The 20475-nt window shown below is 41.3% G+C and overlaps 1 protein-coding gene across 2 annotated transcripts in view; it reads left to right on the forward strand.

Annotated features, from left to right (window-relative positions):
- LOC117346547 (cytochrome P450 2J2) overlaps positions 1–20475 on the forward strand; it is a 39415-nt gene that overhangs the window by 12755 nt on the left and 6185 nt on the right. For both annotated transcript variants that reach the window (XM_033916295.1, XM_033916296.1), the window contains exons 3-7: positions 1609–1758; positions 3246–3406; positions 9002–9178; positions 11660–11801; positions 16360–16547. In XM_033916295.1, the coding sequence (XP_033772186.1) occupies positions 1609–1758; positions 3246–3406; positions 9002–9178; positions 11660–11801; positions 16360–16547 (818 nt within the window). The remainder of the gene's footprint in view (positions 1–1608; positions 1759–3245; positions 3407–9001; positions 9179–11659; positions 11802–16359; positions 16548–20475) is intronic.

A 20475-nucleotide genomic window follows, 5' to 3' on the forward strand; every position in this document is an offset into this window, starting at 1 on the left:
AGGCAAAAACTATGAAAGGGTTAGAGAGCTGGAGGACAGGGATCAGGATTATTCTGTCAACCAGGGTTAACGAACACCACCAATTATACATAAGGTCGGCCATCAGCTCATTCAAAAAAAATAAGTTTTGAGATGTATCTTAAATTTAGAAAAGGAAGCCTCAGATTATAGAACTCACTTCCACCATATATACAATTTTGGTGCCATGAAAAAATATGCGAGTTCTAAACGGGCATGTTTATGTGAGGGTAAGACTAGGCGATGGAAGTCCAAAGACCTGTTTGGAGTATATGATAGATAGATAGGCGGGAATGTTCAGGTGGTAAACCACTGAAATTTTAAAACAGATATCTTCTATTATAATTCAGATAGAACAGTGGACAATTGATTTCAAAGTGAAACTCAATACGGAAAAGACCAAACTTTTCTTGGCTAGTCCCAAAGACAAAATAACAAACTCATTGCTTCATCTTAATGGTCATGACTACCCGATTATTAAATCTATCAAAATTCTGGGAGTCACACTAGACCGACATTTAACACTAGCAGAACACACGAACTTAGTGGTACAAAAATGCTTTTTTACATTGTGGAAATTAAGAACCATAAAAAAATATTTTGATCCTTTATCGTTCAGACTATTGGTGCAGGCATTAGTTTTATCTATTTTAGATTATTGTAACATCATCTATTTAGGAGCACCCAAAAAAATTCTAAGGAAATTAAGGATAATTCAGAATACAGCTGTTCGACTGATTTTTGATTTAAAAAAGAACAACCATATTAGTCCATATTATCATTTACTTCATTGGCTGCCTTTGGAGGCCAGAGTATTGTTCAAATTTTCCTGTATCTGCTTTAAGCTGATATCGGGATTGTCTATAGCTTACCTTTTTCCTCATTTTGTGTTGCATAGACTATCAAGAGAAACTAGAAACTTCTACTTATTTGCTTATCCCAAAATTAATGGGTGTAGATATAAGACCTTCTTAGATAGGACCCTAGCATTTCAAGCTGGTAGGCAACAATCTTGGTTAGGTAAATGTATTCAGCAAGCTATGTTATCCTATTGCAGTTTTCAGAAATTAATTAAGATCACTTTGTTCGATAAGTTTATTACTTAATGAGAGTTTTATTATTGAAATTCTATTTTACAAATATTTGTATTTTTACTGTATTATTGTATTTTGCTGATTGTCCAGATCTTTGTAGTGTAAACCGCCTAGAACTTTTGGTTATGGCAGTATAAGAGAATAAAGTTGTTATTATTATTATTGAATGTGAGAGAGAGAAAATCTCTTAAATTTGATTCAGAATTGAACTTGAAGCCAATGTGGTGAATGCATGCGCTTCCGGAGGTTGTGATAAGCCAGAGCACATTACAGGGGTTCAAAGAAGGTTTGGATAGGTTCTTAAAGGATAAGGGGATTGAGGGGTACAGATAGAAGTAGAGGTAGGTTATAGAAATGGTCAGGAACCACTTCACAGGTCATGGACCTGATGGGCCGCCGCGGGAGCGGACCGCTGGGCGCGATGGACCTCTGGTCTGACCCAGTGGAGGCAACTTCTTATGTTCTTAAAACAATGACTTGTATTCTGGTTTTGCAGGGCTGGTACAATCTAATGGGCATGCCTGGAAACAGCAACGGCGATTCGCCTTATCAACCCTCAGAAATTTTGGTCTTGGCAAAAAAAGCTTAGAAGAAAGAATCCAGGAAGAGATCAGATATCTCTTGGATGTTATAGAGGAAGAGAGAGGTGAGTACTGGAGGAAGAAATATTTTATATTTTAATATAGTTTTATTGAAATTTCCCAGCATCCTAAAAATATTCAAACTTAACTTGTACAACAGCAACCCTATACAATCCCCTCTCCCTCCACCACAACCCCCAAACCCTCCCTTCCCCCATTTCCAGGAACACAACATACCTCTCAGAAGGTTTGACTTTGGACTCTTATAACCCTCTGGGCAATAAACCCCCTACCCCCCTCTTACCCCTCTCCAACCTGATATCATTACAGGAGGTGTCTGGAGAAACACATTTGCAAGAAGTCCCTAAAAAGAGCCCAGAAATTCACAAGGTGTTCAAGATTAAATTCCACCCATTTGGAGATAACGACTGAAGATATGGATTCCAAATCATCAAAAAGTTTTTTTTTGCATCTAAAGGACCCTCTAATGTCCTAAGTTGCTTCCCAATGAACCAATAAATTATTCCTCCAATGCCAGTCCACTGGAGGAGACTCTTGTGTTCATGATTGTAAGATGCTTTTTCGTGCCAGACATATCCAGTAATAACTGTTCAGGTGTTCCCCCCCAATTCTACTAGCCAAGAAAGCAGCCATATATCTGGTTACTTTTTTGGCTGAGTATGCCCAAAAGGCATGAAAAAAGTACCCTGAGGTTTTGGGTTCAAAATCTCACACTGCTCCTTGCGACCCTGGGCAAAGTCACTTAATCTCCCCATTGCTGCAGGTACATTAGATAGATTGTGAGCTCACCAGGATAGACAGGGAAAAATGCTTGAGTACTTGAATAAATTCATCTAAACTGTTCTGAGCTCCCCTGAGAAAACAGTATAGAAAATTGAATAAATAAATAGCATGAAAAGTTTCAGTCTCTGATCACCAGAGCTGGTATTGTGACATCACAATGCCTCATTCCACCAATGCCTAAGAGCCAACCTCATCAGTGATGTCACAATGGCTTGATTGTCCTAGACTTGTCTCACTTTTACTATGCTTTGATTTCTAGAGTGGTGCAGTGGTTAAAGCTACACCCTTAGCACCCTGGGGTTGTGGGTTCAAACCCATGCTGTTCCTTGTGACCCTGGGCAAGTCACTTAATCCCCCATTGCCCCAGGTACATTAGTTAGAGTGTGAGCCCACCAGGACAGATAGGGAAAAATACTTGAGTACCACTTAGGTTCTATGTGGTATATAAATAAATAAATATTCAAAATTATTTAACCATGCAGGCTCCTCTCCTGTCTAGTTAAACCTCACTGAGTAAGCCGGGAGGGCATTTAACTGGCCAATGTTACTGAATCTCCTCTGATCACCATGGCACTGTTAGGGAGGGGGATAGAGTCAGTGTTATCCTGGAAGTGAATGTATGTGCCCAAAATTTGTGTGTAGCAAAGAGGATGTGTAATGAGGTAAGCGGATTAATTCCCTGGAGTGATTTTCAATACGATGTGTGTAATATTTACAACTAAGCTGGAATCTTTGTTATATTTTCTAGGACAGCCCTTTGACCCTCACCTTCACATTAATGAATCAGTTTCAAATATTATCTGTTCCATCACTTTTGGGGATCGGTTCGAATACCATGACAGCCGGTTTCAAGAACTGATAAGGTTGTTTGATGAGAGTCTACGTTTGCAACTAAGTCCTTCTAGCCAGGTGACGAGACCTTTCAATATGATTTCCAGATATTCACACTGAAAAAAACCCCCAAAAAAATCTGATGGCGTCACTTCAGGCAGTGCTGAATGAAAGGAACAGATGAACAACCGAAATAATGCCAGAAATCCAAGCAGAAAACACGGCAAATAGCAAAATTGTTTTGGCATCAAAACCAAGGGTTCCTTTTACAAAGGTGCGCTAGCGTTTTTAGCGCAGGCACCGAATGAGCGCGCTAGCCGAAAAGCTACCGCCTGCTCAAGAGGAGGCGGTAGCAGCTAGCATGCGCGGCATTTTAGCATACGCTATTCCGCGCTTTAAGGCCCTAACGCACCTTTGTAAAAGGAGTCCCTTGGCGGTTGGCAATGTATCAATTTCAGCACAGGAGCAATATCCATATTCAGCATGCTATATGTAAGCAGCACGGAATATATTTGTTAAATGTTATGAATCAGGTTTTCTATTCCACCTTTACCTATTCAGTTCAAGGTCGGATTACATTACAAGAGGTTGGCTCAGTTAACCAGGAAGTTACAATGGGCAGTTTGACACGGACATTCAGTAGTTGCTAGTATAGGTAGGTCAGTTACTAATACAGTTAGATTATAGTTACAAATATATAGTTACAAGTAAGTCATCGTTGGCTCGTCGTTATTTCTCAGGGGTTGCATTAAGCAGTTTTAAAATGGGCTTTTACAATTACCATTTCAGTTGCTTCAGGGTTGGCTCCTTATCATGGTACAGAAATGAACATAAGAATAGCCTTACTGGGTCAGACCAATGGTCCATCAAGCGCAGTAGCCCGTTCTCACGATGTCCAATCCAGGTCACTAGTACCTGGCCAAAACCAAAAGAGTAGCAACTTTCCATTCAGAATCCTAAACAATGGCAAGATTCTGGAATCCCAAAGAGTAACAAAAGATTTCGGAACCCCAAAGAGTAGCAACATTCCATGCTACCAAGCCAAGGCAAGCAGTGGCTTCCCCCATGTCTTTCTCAATAACAGACTATGGACTTTTCCTCCAGGAACTTGTCCAAACCTTTCTTAAAACCAGCTATGCTATCTGCTCTTACCACATCCTCTGGCAACGCATTCCAGAACTTAACTATTCTCTGAGTGAAAAAAATTTCCTCCTATTGGTTTTAAGTGTATTTCCCTGTAACTTCATCTAGTGTCCCCTGGTCTTTGTAATTTTTGACGGAGTGAAAAATCGATCCACTTGTACCGCTTCTACTCCACTCAGGATTTTGCAGACTTCAATTATATCTCCCCTCAGCCATCTCTTTTCCAAGCTGAAGAACCCTAAGCGTTTTAGTCTTTCCTCATGCTATCATTGATCACTGCTGGTCTTTGACCTGTGGGCTGCCGCATGAGCGGACTTCTGGGCACGATGGACTACTGGTCTGACTCAGCAGTGGCAATTCTTTTTCTTTTTTTTATTTTGAAATTTCAAATGTTTATAAAGAAACATAACAAGATATGGAAACATAACAAATCATTTTACATTATTATCATTACAAAATCTGAAATTCCATCTAGCCCTTATTAAAAGAAGAGGTGCACTATTTAAAAACAGAAATCTATTTCAAAGGAAAATAAAAGGAAGAAAACATCTTTCTTCTATATAGGCATCTTTTTCAGTTTGGAACTTGAGGCTCCTCAATTTGAGAATAGCCATCTCAACCAAGAAAATATATAATCCCCCATTATTTTTGATCGAGAAATTGTATTAACTGAAGCAGTGGTCATTCTTATGTTCTTATTTCAATTCTATGAATTGGAGCCATAATCCAGGCCTAAGGCGCACCAAAATGTAGGCGAGGCCATGCATGTCAACTCAATGATTGTGACTTAAGTGTACCATGTCACATAAACCGATCCAAATAAAATCTGAGGTGACCTTTAACCCCACCCCCCAAAATAAAGAGGAGGAAAAAAGATTGACTCGAATATAAATTGGGGGTTTATATTCAAGTGCCCTGCCAAGCTTTACCCCCAGCCCCCCCCCCTCCCTGTCCTGCTAGGCTCTGCACCCAGCCCCCTCCTTCCCCTTCCTGATGTCTTGCAGGCCTCCCTCGGGCCTGCCATAAGCACTGGTGGGCCTGTGGTGGGCTGGGAAAGGAGGGATCCCTCCCACTTCATGTCCTGGCTAACTCTGACATATCTCACCTCCCTCCCACCTCCTAGATCAGGGCTACCCAAGTCCGGTCCTCGAGATCTACTGGCAGGCCAGTTTTTCTGGATATCCACAATGAATATGCATGAGAGAGATTTGCCTGCACTGCCTTCTTGGTATGCAAATCTCTCTCAAGCATTATTCAATGTGGATATCCAGAAAGCCTGGCCTACCAGTAGATCTCGAGGACCGGACTTAGGCAGCCCTTTCCTAGATTTTTTGAAAAACCTACCTTTAAAGCCCTGGTGGTCCAGTGATGAACCGGGGCAGAAGCGATCTTCCTAAGCTCCTAACCAATACAGGGTTACTATCAGAAATGGCTGCCACGAGTTTTGGTGGCAACCTTGTGAGTTCCCACGATCTTGCAGGGATGCTGTGAGAACTCATGCGGCCATTTCAGATTGGCCTAGTTCACTGCTAGACCACCAGGGCTTTAAAGGTAGGTTTTTAAAAAGTCTGGGAGGCGAGAGAAACATAGAAGATGATGGCAGAAAAGGGCTACAGCCCATTAAGTCTGCCCACTCTGCTTACCCACCCCCTGTCTATGCCCTAATGACCCAATTTCCTTATCTTGACCCTCGTAGGGATCCCACATGGGTATCCTATTTATTCTTAAAGTCTGGCACGCTGTCTGCCTCGATCACCTGCACTGGAAGCTTGTTCCAATGATCAACCACTCTCTCTGTGAAGAAATACTTTCTGGTGTTGCCATGAAATTTTCTGCCCCTGAGTTTGAGCGGGTGCCCTCTTGTGGCCGAGGGTCCCTTGAGAAAGAAAATATCATCTTCCACTTCGACATGTCCCGTGAGATACTTAAATGTTTTGATCATGTCTCCCCTCTCCCTACGTTCCTCGAGAGTGTAGAGCTGCAATTTGTTCAGTCTCTCTTCGTACGAGAGACCCTTGAGCCCCGAGATCATCCTGGGTGGCCGTCCGCTGAACCGATTCAATTCTGCACACATAAGAGAGGGAGATGGAATGTATCAGAGTTGACCAGGATAGGAGACAAGAGAGATCCCTCCTGTTCTGGCTCACCACTGGAATACCAGGGCTTATGTTAGGCCCGGGGAAGGTCTGCAACAGGTCCGAGAGGGGGACGGGTGGCGCTGGCCCAGAAATCTCAGTTTATATTCAAGTATATATGGTAATATTACTAGGCAAAACACCCATGACATGCCCATGTTCCACCGAATAAACCAATTCCCACTTATATGCAAGAGTGCAGTATGCTACCTCTCTAGGTCTACTTATATACAGGATGAGGCCTCAGTAATGGAGCCTACGCACAGCCGTATTCACTGACTGGATTTATCGGCGTAGTTGCTCTGCTCCTTGCTCCAATCACCGGCCGCACACCTGTATCCCCTTACTTTAGCAAATCGTTTCTATCCTTTTTATTAAGTAATAAATATTCTAAAAGTTCTTCAATAGGTTAAATTTACTCTATGATTTCTTTTCTATACAAAGTTAAATCTTTTTTAGCTTCATAATATAATTTCTTTAATCTATAAATCTTTTTCTTATTTTTATTAATTTCCAACTTGTCTTCTACTTTACAGCTATTCGCATTCTTCGGATTCGTCTGCACCATTTCATTTCACTGAAACATTACTGAAAGGCTACTTAGCTTCAGTCAGTGCTAGTGTATCAAAATTACTGCACTCTTGCATATAAGTGGGAATTGGTTTATTCAGTGTTATTTCGTTTATTTATTCTCCACTAGGGAACTGTAATTTAGTCTGTTAACTAGATTGATGCCCATGTTCCAACCACATTAATGCCCCTCCACCCATGTAGTTGTGCACTAAAGGACTTACGTGCACATTTTCTTGAATAGTACCTAGTGCTTGATGCCAATAGGGGCATAACCAGACCTGCCAGTTTTGGTGGGTCCAGATTTAACCTGGGTGGGCCTTGCCCTACTCACTCCCACCCCATATATAAAAAAAAAAAAAAACAACCCCCACAAAAAACTATATATATATATAATCCTAAGTATCCTAGACTATTGCAACATCCTCTACCTCCCCTGCCCTGCAATAATGATTAAACAACTACAGACAATTCAGAATACAGCTCTGAGACTCGTCTATTCATTGAAAAAACATGATCACATTACTGAGGCATTCATCAATTCTCATTGGCTTCCAATCCAGGAAAGAATACAATTTAAATTCTACTGTATACTATTTAAAACTATAAATGGAGACAGCCCAACCTACCTAAACGACCGCCTCATCCAAACCACCTCTACCAGGCATAGAAAACCCCCCCCCCATTCACTTACCCCCCAATCAAAGAAGTAAAATGGAAAAAACTATACAACGGACTACTGGCCACTCAGGCAGCGAAGATAGACAACCAAGCCTCCAACCTATTGACAACAACCCCAGACTACAAGATGTTCAGAAAGGAAATAAAAACTATACTCTTCAAGAAATCCCTTAATAAAGCTTAATACCATGATAAAGCTTAACTCCCCTCTTACCATCCCCTCCCTAACCCCAGATCCTACTTTTTCCCTCTTTTGGAAACCTTCTCTGATCTAACGTTGTAACCCTTCTTCCATAACTCTTTTTGTAATCCGCTTTGAACCGAAAGGTAATGGCAGGATAGAAATCTGTAATGTAATGTAATATATATATATATATATATATAGATTTTTGTGGGGTTTTTTTTTGTTTTTTTTACCTTCCCCTCTACTCCTACATCCATTTTTCCATCCCCTCTGACCCTACTCACTTCTTGCTCAGTCTCCTCTCCTCCTCAAAGCGGCATCTGCTCCATCTTTCTCTGAAACACCTTCCATGGTCTCCTTCAAAGTCATCGCTGGTGACCTGGATTGGCCATGTGGAAACAGGACACTGGGTTAGATGGATCATTAGCAATTCTTATGTTCTTATTATATGTTCACTATGGCCAAAGAGTGTGCACTATTATCAGAAAACAGACAAAACAACGAAATGGCCAGAATAACGCAAATAAAACATGAATTCCGGTAAACAACATGGGAAATGCCTCAAAACAAAACTTTTCTGGCTGTCCATTATTATGTGAGAGAGAATCGAGGCGCTGCAAGGGGCCAAGCTTGCAGATTTTACTGGCTTATTCAGGTGGGCAGGGCCTGAGACTGGATCCTATTTCGTTTTATTTTGAATAAATGAAATGATTAAAAAGAAAAAAGAAACTACATTTTTCATATTTGCACACCCTGAAACAGTTGTTGTTTTTTTTTGCAGCCATGTTACTCAGCCTGGTTTGTACAGATGTACCCTCCAAATGCTGATCGTGGTCTTACTGTGGTTTTTAATCTGACATATTAAACCAGAACCCAGTCCTAAATATTTGATTCTTCTGCTTTATACTTTACGTGAAGATTAAGTCTTTTTTTTTTTCCCCCTTTGATACGTTTTTATAGTTTTTTAATGCATTCCCAAATATAATGAGATTCCTGCCAGGATCGCACAAGAAAGTATTTTCAAATTGGAAAAAAGTGAAATGTTTTGTGAGACAAGAGCTTGAACGACACAGAGAAGACTGGAATCCTTCTGAGCCTAGAGACTTCATTGATGCATATTTGACGGAAATGCAGAAGGTGAGAGGAGTCTCTTGAAATGCATTTATCTTCCTGCATTATTCCTGTGCACATGTGGATGTCTTATGGTTGTCTGTTCGATGTAGTTGTGCTCTTATGTCACAACTGGTTTGTTTCATACCGCTGAAGAACTATTGTGAATGAAAGAGGAGCGGAACTTGGGTGTGATAGTATGCGATGATCTTAAGGTGGCCAAACAGCTTGAAAAGGTGATGGCAAAAGCTAGAAGAATGTTAAGAGTACATAGGGAGAGGTAGGGCCAGTAGGAAAAAGGAGGTATTGATGCCCCTGTATAAGACACTGGTGAGACCTCATTTAGAATATTGTGTGCAATTCTGGAGACCACACTTTCAAAAAGATATAAACAGGATGGAGTCAGTCCAGAGTTAGGCTACTAAAATGGTCAACCTTCATCTTAACGCGTATAGATCTCAATATATATATTTTGGTGGAAAGTTGGAAGAGGGGAGATATGATAGAGACATTTAAATTCAAAATTTGTATAAAAATGTTATTAGCCAAGTGGTGGGGATACCCACCACTTGGCTAATAACATTTTTATACAAATTTTAAATTTATATTTTGTTATTTCAATTAGTATTTTTGAGAGACATTTACACTTCCCTCCTCCCTATTTGCGGTTTTGATTATCTGCATTTTTTTCCCCCAGCCCCCCCTGAGAAACGCTCATTGTCATTGCAAAAAAAACCAGCCCTGGGACTTGGAGGGAGGCAATCAGAGACGGCGGGGAGGGGGGTGATCGGAGGTGGAGGGGGGCGATCAGAGGTGGAGGGGGGCGATTGGAGGTGGCGTGGGGACGATCGGAGCATGGACCTTACCTGGTGGTCTAGCGGTGATGCGGGGCAGGAGCGATCTTCTTACACTCCTGCCCCGTGCAGAACTGTGCTGTGAGTTCCCATGGTCTCACGAGACTACAACAGGGAGCTTCTGTTGTAGTTTCGTGAGACCACGGGAACTCAGCAGCATGGCTCTGCATGGGGCAGGAGTGTAAGACGATCGCTTCTGCCCCGTGTCACCGCTAGACCACCAGGTATGGTCCGGGGTGGGTCAGAGCCGGCCAAAGGTTATTTGCGATTTTTCTCTATTCGCGGGCCGGCTCTGCCCCTAACCCCCACAAATAGGGAGGGAGAAGTGTAAATACCTACATGGCATAAATGTGCATGAATCAAGTCTCTTTCAATTGAAAGGAAACTCTGGAATGGGGGGGGGGGGGCAAAGGATGAAGGTGAAAGGGGATGGATTCAGAAGTAACCTCGGAAAATACTTTTTCGTGGTGAATGCATGGTACGGCCTCCTAGTGGAGGTGGTGGAGATGAGAATGTATCTAGTAGTAGTATCTGAATTCAAGACAGCTTGGAACAAGTACATTGAATTTCTAAGGGAGAGGAGGGGATAGTGAATGGCATGGTTGGGGAGTCTAGGAAAGCCATATGATCTTTATCTGCCCAGTCGGAAGCACAAAATAAGGCCATTTCTGAAATCCGAACCGCTAGACGTCCAAATATATATATATTTAAAATCATCTACTTAGACATTTAGATCAGAAAGTCCAAAGTTATACCCCATGTTCGACCATAAAATCACCCAAGTTGGAAACGTCCAAATGAACTACATATGGACATGGGAGGGATCAGCATTATGATGGACTGGCCCATAGACATGCCAACAGAGCAGTGGGGCACCTTAGAGGGTACTGCTGTGAACGTCACATAAAGGGTGCCACATAGACATCTTACCATCCAGGGTTAAAAGTTGTAGTGAGCCCCACCAACTCCTTCCAAACCTATTATACTCACCTGGCTACCACCCCAATAGCCCTTATGGCTATAGGTGGTATCTATATGGCAGTGGAGTAGGATTTTGGTGTGCTCAAACATAAATGTGGGAAGAGTGGCTTATGGGTCTGGACCCTCCTCTCTATGGTTCACTAGCCTGCTTAAGACACCTGTGTGATTCTATAGTAGGCTTTCCCATAGGAGATACTGCCGTTCTACAGACAAGTATGGACTGTTAAATTCAAATGTTTGTAGGAGGGGGGTCTGTGACCACTGGGGAAGAGTGATGGGTCAGTAGTTAATCCATCCAGTGTTCATCTGGCCACCCAAAGACCGCTCAAATCATGCCTTCCAACATACCCCTTTACTCTCTGGATGCACAGGGGGTGAAATGTCTCACTAGATGCCCAGGAAATGAGTTTTGATTATCGGCACTTGGATGTTTTGGTGAGAAAAACGTCCAAGTGCTGACTTAGACACCTTTTGGACTTTTGGATGTTTTGATTCTGAGTCCCATAGTTTTCTATCCAGGCTGAAAATAATATGAGAGCATGTATCTGCTACCTACTTAATTGAAAACAACCTCTATGGTAAATTTCCTTAGGGTCAAAGCTACAACATGCTATAAAGACTGTGTATAAGTTTGACTCTCACTCCCCTTCTTTTTTTTTTTTTCTTATCAAAGACTGCAGATGACGCTGATTCTAGTTTTAATGAGGATAATTTGTTACAATCCACTCTAGACCTTTTTGTGGCTGGCACAGAAACAACGTCCACTACCCTTCGTTGGGCTCTTCTCCATATGGCGATGAAACCAGAAGTCCAAGGTAAAATTAGTACCATTTCAAAGCTGCTTATCTCACCTTGTCTTTTTATTTTTTTATGTGTAGAAAAAAAGTGTTTTTGAATAAATTTTGAATTTATTTTTGTTCAATACATTTTATTAAGATTTTTTAAAACCAAAATATAAAACAAACAAATGTAAAGTACAACAGTTGACAAAAATGTTTTTGAATCATAGACTGCATCAAATCAAATGGATGAAAACAAGAGTATAAAGGTCATGTAGTATTGGTTAGATTAATTACAATATAGTGGGAGAATGTGGTGAAGGGTTTATAAAATACTTGGATAATTTCCTAAAAGAGAAGTCCATAGGCTGTTATTGAGATGGATTGGGGAAATCCACTGCTTATTCCTAGGATGAGCAGGATAAAATCTGTTTTACTACTTGGGATCTAGCTAGGTACTTGGGACCTGGGTTGGCCACTGTTGGAAACAGGATACTGGGCTTGATTGACCTTTGGTCTCTCCCAATATGGCAGTTCTTATGTTCTTATGTGAGCCAAATATAGGACAATCAAGCCATTGTGACGTCACTAATGAGGTTGGCTCTTAGGCATTGGTGGAATGAGGCATTGACATCACAATCTCGGCTCTGGAATGTTGCTATTCTTTGGTTTCTGCCAGGAATTTAGGACCTGGGTTGGCCACTGTTGGAAACAGGATACAAGGTTTGATGGACCTTCGGTCTATCCCAGTATGGCAGTTCTTATGGTCTTATATTCTTAATATTTGTCCAGTGGTGCCCAAGTTTTTGAAAGCTGAAAATGGTGTGAGTTTTGATCTCCGTAATTTCCTTATTTTTGATTGTTCAGTTGTAATTCAAGTTCCAAATATGTTCCAAAATGGGAGAGCCATATTTGTGGTGTTTTTTTGCGGTTTTTCTATTTCTGCTAATAGCTTCACTTAAGAGTTTGGTTACTATTACAATTCTTTCTTGGAGGTTTTTTGGCTATGATCTGAGAAATCAGCAACAGGAAGTTTCCAAGCTGAATGTTTATCTGAGGCTTTTTCCTACGTATAGAAAATTTCTTATTTATTTATCTCAAGTTGATTAATACTGTGGGCTGAAAATAACAGAAGAGCGTAGAATAACAGAGTATGCTTACTTTCTGTCCCCTAATATATAAGCTGTATTTATGCTAAATTTTTCATGTCGTTAAATTTCAAAGTTCTCATATTTCTTTTTTTTCAATCAACTTCAGTTGTCTGTATTTGTAAGTTCGGGGAGGCATCCTATTTTTTCAGCACAGCTCAGAAGTTCTCCTTTGTGATTCCCTAAATACTCGAATAGATAGTGACAGCCATTTAATGCAGTCTTTTTTTTTTTGTTTAAATGTTTTATTTTACAACAGAGATACCGAAAAAGAAATATAATAAAACCCTCCAAAAAAATCAGGTCTAAGAAATACAATATATACCCTCCCCCCTTTTACAAAACCACGATAGCAGTTTTTTAGTGCAGGTCAGTGCGCTGAATGTTCTGCGCAGCTCTGAATGTGTTACGCTGCTCATAAAGTTCCTATGAGCGTCGGGAGAAGCGCAGAGCATTCAGTGCACTGGCCTGCGCTGAAAATTTGCTATTGCGGTTTTGTAAAAGGGGGGAGGGGGAATAGTCTTAGTCTTATTTTTCTACAGCAATTTACTGATCTTGGTTTCACTCCGTAAAAGTGAACTAAGGGAGCCTTTTCTGATTTCTTAGGATTTAGTTTTTTTAATTTAGGTCTGCTTGCCATGTTTCTGTGAATCACAAGGTTATGTAATTTTTGAAAAGTTATTAAACAGCATTTAAAACAAAACAACTCACATTGCACAATGGGTAGATTTAGCTTAGTTCATCTGAATTTGCTCCATCGCCATTTCCAAGCAAATGCTGCAAAGCAGCTCACAGATACAATCATGCAGAATAAAAAGTTATCATAAAACAAAGCGTAACTAGAGATAATTCATTCATGGGAAATTCTGTCAGGAGTGAAGCCATAACGCATCAGGGCATGTGGGGGGCACAAGAAAAGGAGAAACTAAAGCTGGTCCATCCTGTCCAAGAATCTCACCAATGTCTTGAGACCTTTTGGGAACTTTGCTTGTAGATAGACAGGTAGTAAATTCCAGACTGTAGAGGGGGAGGGGCGACTGGCACCTCTCCAACCCCCCTTCCCTGCCTACCCCAGTACCTCTGGATGTGGTAAGCCATCAAGAACCAATGTTTAGAAATTAATAGAGATGAGATGTGATTTTTTTGGTTTTTTTTAATAGAACAGTTTGACAGCTGTGCTTTGTACATTTGGAAACTGTTTAAGATTACTCAGTCAAACATCATTATAGAAAAGTTTACAGTAACCCAAACAATTAAGAACTAAGGCAAAGACCAAGATCCTTTGTCTAGTAAGGAAAACCTGGAGCAGAGTTGGTAGAGGGCCAAAAAGCATGGACTTACTATGTGTTTCTATATTCTATAAGAAACTTCATTAGCTGCCTATAGAGATATGTATTTAAGGGGTCCTTTTACTAAGGCGTGCTAACCGATTTACCGTGCGCTAAAGATTAGTGCATGCTAAATGCTAAGGCGCCATTTATATTCTATGGGGACATAATCAAAACATTCAAGATAATGAAGGGAATAGACTTCGTAGATAAAGACAGGTTGTTCACCCTCTCCAAGGTAGGGGGAACGAGAGGGAACTCTCTAAAGTTAAAAGGGGATCGATTCCGTAGAAACATAAGGAAGTTCTTCTTCACCCGGAGAGTGGTAGAAAACTGGAACGCTCTTCCGGAGTCTGTTATAGGGGAAAACACCCTCCAGGGATTCAAGACAAAGCTAGACAAGTTCCTGCTGAACCGGAATGTACAAAGGTAAGGCTGGACTCATTTAGAGCACTGGTCTTTGACCTGGGGGCCGCCGCGTGAGCAGACTGCCGGGCATGATGGACCGCTGGTCTGACCCAGCAGTGGCAATTCTTATGTTCTTATGAAAGGGTCCAGAGAAGAGCAACTAAAATAGTTAATGGGCTGGAGGAGTTGTCATACAGTGAGCAATTAGAGAAACTGGGCCTCTTCTCCCTTGAAAAGTCTTGAATCCCTGTAGGGTGTTTTCCCCTATAACAGCCTCTGGAAGAGCATTCCAGTTTTCTACTACTCTCTGGGTGAAGAAAAACTTCCTTATGTTTATATGGAATCTATCCCCTTTTAACTTTAGAGAGTGCCCTCTCATTCTCTGTATCTTGGAGAGGGTGAACAACCTGTCTTTATCTACCAAGTCTAATCCCTTCATTATCTTGAATTTTTTGATCATGTCCCCTCTCAGTCTCCTCTTTTCAACATATTGTTTCAGGGTCGTATTGGTACATGCATGTTTCATCACCAGTGATAACATGGCCCAAAACATCGTCTTGCCTCTCCATAAGGTCTTGGCAAACTTCGACTCTCCTTTGCCCAAAACATCTTCTTGCCTCTCCAAACTTCGACTCTCCTTTGCTTTTGTTCATTGGTGAGCTCCTTCGGGACTATTTTTGCACACACCTTTCTCATGCCAAGATTTCCAGTTAAGATTTTCCTGTTTTTCTATCACTGTTTACTTAGTCTACTATGCTTCTCGTAGTCAGCCAACGATTTTGACACACAATTCGATGAATTTTTACAATGTTTTTGTCAGTTCTGCTCATTACTGGCCACCCTGACCTTTCTTCATCAGTGACGTTTTCTCTCCCCTCAGAAAAAGGTTTAATGCATTTGTATACTACCATTTTCTTTATAGCATTACCCCCATAAACTTGGATTAACATGTCGCTGATTTCACTTCCTCTCTTGCCTAGTTTAACAAGAAATTTAATGTTTGTTCGTTGCTCTAATTCAAACTGACATTCTTGCGACGGCACACAAAAACACGCAACAACAATGCTGCCAATATACTGTAAGAGCACAGAAACAAGTTCACAAACTTAATTGTTAGAACTCATATTGACTGATGTTAATGAGATGCAGTGAGGCAACCATTAACATAGATATTGAAATATACTGTACATGTAAATGATGGCCGTGAGGTGAAGCTAATTTTTAACACCCCTGAGGCAGGCCTCCATTAGGACCGTGTCGGGTCATTGATTACAATACTCGACAACAGGACATTCTATATATTTGGACTTTTTCATATAGTTTTATATGTATTATGGTTTTAAGTTGATTAATACAAATAAAGATTGTCTACCCCAAGGTTGATGTGGTCTATCCCACTCCCCACTTTTTCAACTTTACGTGGGGTTTCTGTTCCCTCTTTTGTTCTACGTTATATGTCATGCATTTATTATTATTTCTCACTGTGCTAATAGTTTCTAAGATATTTAGCATACTTTTGTATTTTATTATCTTATTAGCATAGATTATAAATTAATACTAATGGAAGCTGGTTTCTATGTTGGCTTCACCATTTATGCACCTTAATATACTGTCTCCTAAGTCTGAAAGCTTTAAGCAGAGATCTCAGATTTCTGTCATGGCAGTGACCTTCTCCCTTCTGAATAATATGGAGGTTTTCCCTTTTTTCAGAAAAAATCCAGGCAGAGATTGACAGAGTGGTTGGGCTTTCCAGGCAGCCAGTGATGGAAGACAGGCCTAAAATGCCATATACCAATGCAGTGATTCATGAAATACAGAGAATCAGCAATATCATACCATTAAATGTACCGAGGGCCACCGTCTGTGATACTACATTAGCGGGATTCTATCTACCAAAGGTATGGAGACATTTCATGCCTGCTCTAAATTAATCTATAAGGGCTGATTTTGAAAAGTAATGAGACTGCCTCTATTTTTCTTTCCAAGAAGTAGATGTGGCAACATTATGTTGGTTCTTGTGAAGCTCATACATTGATGTTTCTGAACCTGTTCAACTTCCGTACTAGTCTTCATTGTTGGGTCACAGCGAGAGGAAGAACTTCGTACGTCTCATCGTGGCAGATGAGGAAGATGTGTCTGTGAGAGTACGCCAGAGGTGTGTGATTGAATTTTGTGTTAAACTTGGCATGAGCAGTAATGAAACTCTTGAAATGTTATGCCAAGCATACGGTGGTGAAACAATTTGCCGTGCTGCGTACTCTCACCGACACGTCTTCCTCATCTGCCATGATGAAATATATGAAGTTCTTTCTCTCGCTGTGACCCAACAGTGAAGACTACGGTAGTTGAACTGCAGGTTCAGGAATGTCGATGTAAGAGCCATATCTACTTTTTGGAAAGAAAAACAGAGGAAGTCTTGTTACTTTTCAATAAGTCCTCATATCGAATCTATTTGAAAAGGATTTACAGTAAGTTAAAAGGAGTTAAATGGATACTTGGGTCCTGAAGACACTTTAAAACCATGGCCCGAGTCTGGTGGTGTTAGTGAAACATCATCCACTGTATACTGTGACCGGGCGTGGCTGCACTGGCCTTGCCTGGGTCACACAGACCTTGGCCGAGCAGTTTAGACGAGATTTGGTTGGTGGAGCAGGGAATACAGTGAAAACAGAGACAGGTTTTATGTTGGGAAAAAAAGTACTTTATTGCAAAAGTTCAGTTCAATAACCTGAATAACTTCTCAGTATTTCAAACCATGGTGCAAAACACAAAAACCATCACATTCAGTTCAAACTTCACTTTCCATTCTGCTGCTTCCAGTTTTGGCAAAAATGCAAACCAGGTAAGTCATCAAAAGTTGTTTTCAGCACAAGTTCATAACACAGTACTCAATGGTTCATAGACAATGGCGTGAAAGACAAAAGCGCGCGCCGACAATTGAGCACAGCGCGGAGGCGCGCGCCGTACAAAATTACTGTTTTTAGGGGCTCCGACGGGGGGTTTTGTTGGGGAATCCCCCCCAGTTTACTTAATAGACATTGTGCCGGCGTTATGGGGGGTTTGGGGGGTTGTAACCCTCCACATTTACTGTAAACTGAACTTTTTCCCTAAAAACAGGGAAAAAGTGTTTTCAGTAAAATGTGGGGGGTTACAACCCCCCACACCCCCCACAATGCCCCCACAACGCGGCACGATGTCTATTAAGTAAAGTGGCCCCCCCATCGGAGCCCTAAAAACAGTAATTTAGAGCGGCGCGCGCCTCCGCTCTGCGCTCAATTGTCTGGGCGCGCCTTTGTCGCGTCGCGCTTTTGACTGACACCGTACTCAATGGCCAGTGCTTGGGGGAAAACAGGGATACGAGACTTCCCCAAGCCTTGGGATTTCACACCACCCCTAAATGGAACCAATTCTTCAGGTTCCCCACGTAAACGAAATCCTCAAAAATAAGCTGGTAGCCAAAGAGGTTCTTAGACAAAGAAAGTAAAAAAATAAAAAATCCAGAATCCAAAATAACTGTGCCTTGTTACACTTCCTCCAGCAGGAGAAACAACCATATCATGCCAAAGGCATGGGTCCTGGCAAGGTCTTTAACCATCCTGCTGCCTTGCTCCCAAACCCTTGTTCCTGCAGTTTAACCTTGGCAGTTCAATTTGCAGGGAACAATGGTTTTATCTTTTTTTCTTTATTTGTCAGCAAGCACTTTACTACACAAGGGCTCCTAACCGAGCTCTATGCCTTCTTCATTGGCCCTTTCCCTAGACTCTTCAGACTCCATTTCCCAGGTATTTAATTCCTCCTCATTAGCTTGCTCCATATCAATGTCCCCAATAACCTCAGCAAATTCAGCCTTGCAGGCTTTTACCTGGAAATCCTGAGTGGGCGGTTTGCTGCTTTCCATCCTTGAGCTGGAGTAAACTCCAATCCAATCCTTTGGTTTTATATACCAATTCATCCCTCTGAGAGGGCTTGACTCGGTTTACAAATATTAAGAATCATAATAAAAATAAGCATGATTAACAGAAAAATTTTTTATTTTTAAGACTTCTGAAACAGGTGAGCTTTTAATTACAAAATATTGCTAGTTGAGAGAGAAGTCTAATCTCAGATGGAAGCTCATTCCAAAGCTTTGCAAATAAAAAAGTGAAAGAGCAACAGAAATTAGCTGTAGTTTTGATATTCTTTAAGGATGGAAAGTTGAGTTTATATTTGTGGGCATTTCTGGAATTCGATGGCAGAAAAGAATTAAAGGAAATAGAGACAAAAGGGGAGAAAATCCCCTACATAATTTTAAAAATGATGCTAACACATTTAAAATGTATTCTCCAATAAACTGGTAGCCAGTGGAGTCTTGCTTTGGGAGATGGTGCTTCCTAGCAGCCACTTCCTCCGCAGATATCTGTCGCCACAAAGGTAGCCAGGAGTCAGCTGAGCTATGTTGCCCAAAAAAACGCTGAATCGTTTGTTGCACCGGGGAAGACGCGAGAGCCAGCGGCTGCGACACTCTCACATTCCCCTTCCTCTTTGTATGGGGCATATCGAAATAAGGTAGGTAAACAGCGTTCCTCTTTGTAAAAATATAGGAATTTGTAAGCAAAGAATAAAGCAGTCTGAGCTCAGCTAAAGGACGTCCGCCATCTTGGATTTCTCTCAACTCTTCTGTTCTTATGCACTCAACAGTTTACATTTCTTTAAGAGATGGGAAAATGTGTTGCTAAAGTTAAAGAATCCCAGGTTATCCCATATGATGATTTAGAAATATACATGAAAAACAGGCTAGACTATAAATAAAAGTAGTTTTGCAAGAATAGAGCATCCAAGTTCCATTGTTAATCTATATATATAAAATCGGAGGTATGTGTGTATGTTTGTGTGTATGTGCTGCGATCACGCAAAAACGGCTTGACCGATTTGAACGAAACTTGGTATGCAGATCCCTCACTACCTGGGATGATATGTTCTGGGGGTCTCGCGGCCCCCCTGCACACGTGGGCGGAGCTACAAACAGAAAATCAGATTTCACCCATTCATGTCAATGGAAAAAATGTAAAAAGCTGCCATTCTCACAGTAATTCAAAAACGGCTTGACCGATTTGAACAAAAATTGGTATGCAGATCCCTCACTACCTGGGGTGATATGTTCTGGGTGTCTTCAGGCCCCCCTGCACACGTGGGCGGAGCTACAAACAGAAAATCAGATTTCACCCATTCATGTCAATGGAAAATGTAAAAAGCTGCCATTCTCACAGTAATTCACAAACGGCTTGACCGATTTGAACGAAACTTGGAATGCAGATCCCTCACTACCTGGGATGATATGTTCTGGGGGGTCTCGCGGCCCTCCTGCACACGTGGGCAGAGCTACAAACAGAAAATCAGATTTCACCCATTCATGTCAATGGAAAAAATGTAAAAAGCTGCCATTCTCACAGTAATTCACAAACGGTTTGACCGATTTGAACGAAACTTGGTATGCAGATCCCTCACTACCTGGGGTGATATGTTCTGAGGGTCTCGCGGCCCTCCACATGTGGGCGGAGCTACAAACAGAAAATCAGATTTCACCCATTCATGTCAATGGAAAAAATGTAAAAAGCTGCCATTCTCACTGTGACCAATTTGGACGAAACTTGGTATGCAGATCCCTCACTACCTGGGGTGATATGTTCTGGGGGTCTCGCGGCCCACAACTCTATTTTGCTTGCTCAAGGGTGGGTTCAGCCAAGAATTTATGTTCTTGCTCCAGGAGGTGAAACTAAAATTGTTGTTTATAATCACGTTTTGCGTTAGTTGTATTGTATTCATTTTGTCAAATATTTCACTTTATAA

This window comes from Geotrypetes seraphini, chromosome 12, assembly GCF_902459505.1.
Source record: "Geotrypetes seraphini chromosome 12, aGeoSer1.1, whole genome shotgun sequence".
Lineage (NCBI taxonomy): Eukaryota > Metazoa > Chordata > Amphibia > Gymnophiona > Dermophiidae > Geotrypetes > Geotrypetes seraphini.